Source organism: Olea europaea, chromosome 10 (genome assembly GCF_002742605.1).
Source record: "Olea europaea var. sylvestris chromosome 10, O_europaea_v1, whole genome shotgun sequence".
NCBI lineage: Eukaryota > Viridiplantae > Streptophyta > Magnoliopsida > Lamiales > Oleaceae > Olea > Olea europaea.
The window spans coordinates 20,521,950-20,524,211 of record NC_036246.1 but is presented as its reverse complement, the minus strand read 5'-3'; the positions used below and the strand labels follow the sequence as shown (position 1 = coordinate 20,524,211).

The 2,262-nt window shown below is 39.3% G+C and overlaps 1 protein-coding gene across 1 annotated transcript; it reads right to left on the bottom strand.

Moving 5' to 3' along the window:
* Positions 1 to 657: 657 nt before the first annotated feature.
* On the bottom strand, positions 658 to 1,629 carry LOC111402671 (late embryogenesis abundant protein Dc3-like). Its single transcript, XM_023031037.1, has 2 exons — positions 1,328 to 1,629; positions 658 to 1,195 (listed from the first exon to the last, which is right to left on the bottom strand). Exons 1-2 carry the CDS (start codon positions 1,379 to 1,381, stop codon positions 788 to 790), a joined length of 462 nt encoding a protein of 153 aa, XP_022886805.1. The 5' UTR covers positions 1,382 to 1,629; the 3' UTR covers positions 658 to 787.
* Positions 1,630 to 2,262: the final 633 nt, after the last annotated feature.

Here is a 2,262-nt window from a genome sequence, read left to right as displayed (position 1 = left end):
ACTCCCTTGGTGCCATGAGGTTGTGATCTTAAGTGTTACCTTTCTTCTTCAGATTCAATTGCATCCACCAATCTTGATTTTGTGGGTTATATTATTGAGTCATTGGGATTGGGTTTGGGCCTTCCTACCCAAGGTTTGGGCCTCTCCTGTCCAGCTTAGGTGGAAGGCGAAGAAGGCCTCCTTTCGAGAGGGGGGAGGGGTTCGAGCCATTAGTGAGAGATCTTTTAGATGCAAATATTCTTCTGCTTGATTTTGTGGGTATATTATTGAGTCACTGGTATTGGGTTTGAGCCTTCCTACGCAAGGTTTGGGCCTCTCCTACCCAGCTTAGGTGGAAGACGAAGAAGGCCTCCTTTCCTGAGGCGAAGAGGGGTTGGAGCCATTAGTGAGAGATCTTTTAGATGCAAATATTCTTCTGGGGGGACGATTGAGACGATGGAATAAAAGTCTTTCTGACACAATCAATCAACCATGGTGAATGATTTGTCCGTGGGTGGAGCAATCGCAGTGTTGGGTTTGATTTGGTGCTATCACACGCAAATGTAACCAGGGTCATTTATTTGAAGAAAAAAACATAAAGCTCCATAGAAACTTTATTTATAAATTCAATAATTGATTTTTAAATAACTTATTTAAAAATAATTTAAATTATATAGATTAGATTAACATAATTAAAAATCTGGTCACATTTATAACAGAGTTGAGACATTATTATTACAAGTTATTAGTATCCAAAAGCAGGACTACGAGCCTCAAAAACATGCCCAGAAATTAATACAAAAACTAACTAATTATCCCTCTTATTACATGGATCCTCTTCAGTTTCACCCATGCCAAAAGTATGCTTCACAGCCTCAGCAGCTCCTCCCGCCATACTCTTAATTTGTTCCCCAGCCCTCTGCATAGTTCCCTCAGTTTTCTCCTTGCCTGCTTGTGCAGTTTCCTCGCCAGATTCTTCCATTTGCGACGCCTTCTCCTTCGTCGCGTGGGCAGTTTCAGATGCCTCCTCCTTTGTCCCCCGGGCCGTTTCAGATGCCTTCTGCTTCGCGGCTTCGGTTTTCTCTGAAAGATAACTGCCAGTTTGGTCCTTGTTTTGTTGAGTTCGATCCCGGGCGGAGTGCGCCATATCTGAAGCTGTGTCTTTGGCCTTCTGTGCCTTGTCCTTCATTGTATCCGTAGCTTGCCCAGTTTTCTCCTACGAATACATCGCATATAGAATAATGATGAAATATATACACAAAATATAAAAGTCTGAACTGCTCTTCTGAAAATCATTTAAGATAGAATTTTTCTTGAGATGCAGAATTAGAAACGTTTATAAGTTAACCTGAGCGTGACCCTTGGCTTCACCAGCTTTGTAGCTTTGATCGTGAGACGCCATTTTTGTTGAATTGGGCTTAATTGAACTATGGTTTTGCTTGAAGTAATGGAAGATTTGGAAGTTTAAGAGTCGAGGTGAATGGAGTTATTGGGCTATTCTTGCATGGTATACTGGTATTTGGAGAGTTTGAAACTGACACGCGTCAAGCGAGACGACACGTATATGAGTACGTGTCATTCAGCCGGGTTATTCCTTTAATTAATATGATTAAATCGGTGACTATGCCTTGCATTTTCAATTTGGTAAAAATTGAACTAATGTTTTGCTTGAACTAATGGAAGATTTGGAAGTTTATGAGTCAAGGTGAATGGAGTTATTGGGCTGTTCTTGCATGGTATTTAGAGAGTTTGAAACGGACACACGTCAAGCGATACGACACGTATATGAGTACGTGTCATTCAGCTGGGTTACTCCTTTAATTAATATGATTAAATCGATGACTATCACTATGCCTTGCATTTTCATATACCGTACCGGCGTGCCCAGCTTGGTAGTGGTGTAAGTGGTTCGATTTTATCGATTTTTGACAGATTTTTAGACCAAATCATTTAAATTGATTTGAGAAAAACCCAAATCTAAATCGAACCATTTTGAACGGTTTGAAAAAAAAAACTCAAACCTAAACCTAACGGTTTGGTCCGATTTCGCCATATATTTTTTGCTTGACTACTTTTATGTCATTAATTCATTGAATTCAATATATATTTATATCTTACTAGCAATAAATCTAAAACAAATTAAAGCCCTGTTTGAACCAAATTTTTTGGGACAAAAAAATGAAAATTGGGGTTGATATATTACAAGTCCAACTGTCTTTGTTCACCTGATGTTTCATGTGTGGGACCCACCCTTCTCTCCAATAGTCAATTTTCTCATTATAA

Excerpts from the sequence above, each read along its gene's own strand:
- LOC111402671 (XM_023031037.1), bottom strand. The coding sequence starts at position 1,381 with ATGGCGTCTCACGATCAAAGCTACAAAGCTGGTGAAGCCAAGGGTCAC. Across the intron at positions 1,196-1,327 it reads AAGCCAAGGGTCACGCTCAG|GAGAAAACTGGGCAAGCTAC; the intron begins GTTAACTTATAA and ends ATGTATTCGTAG.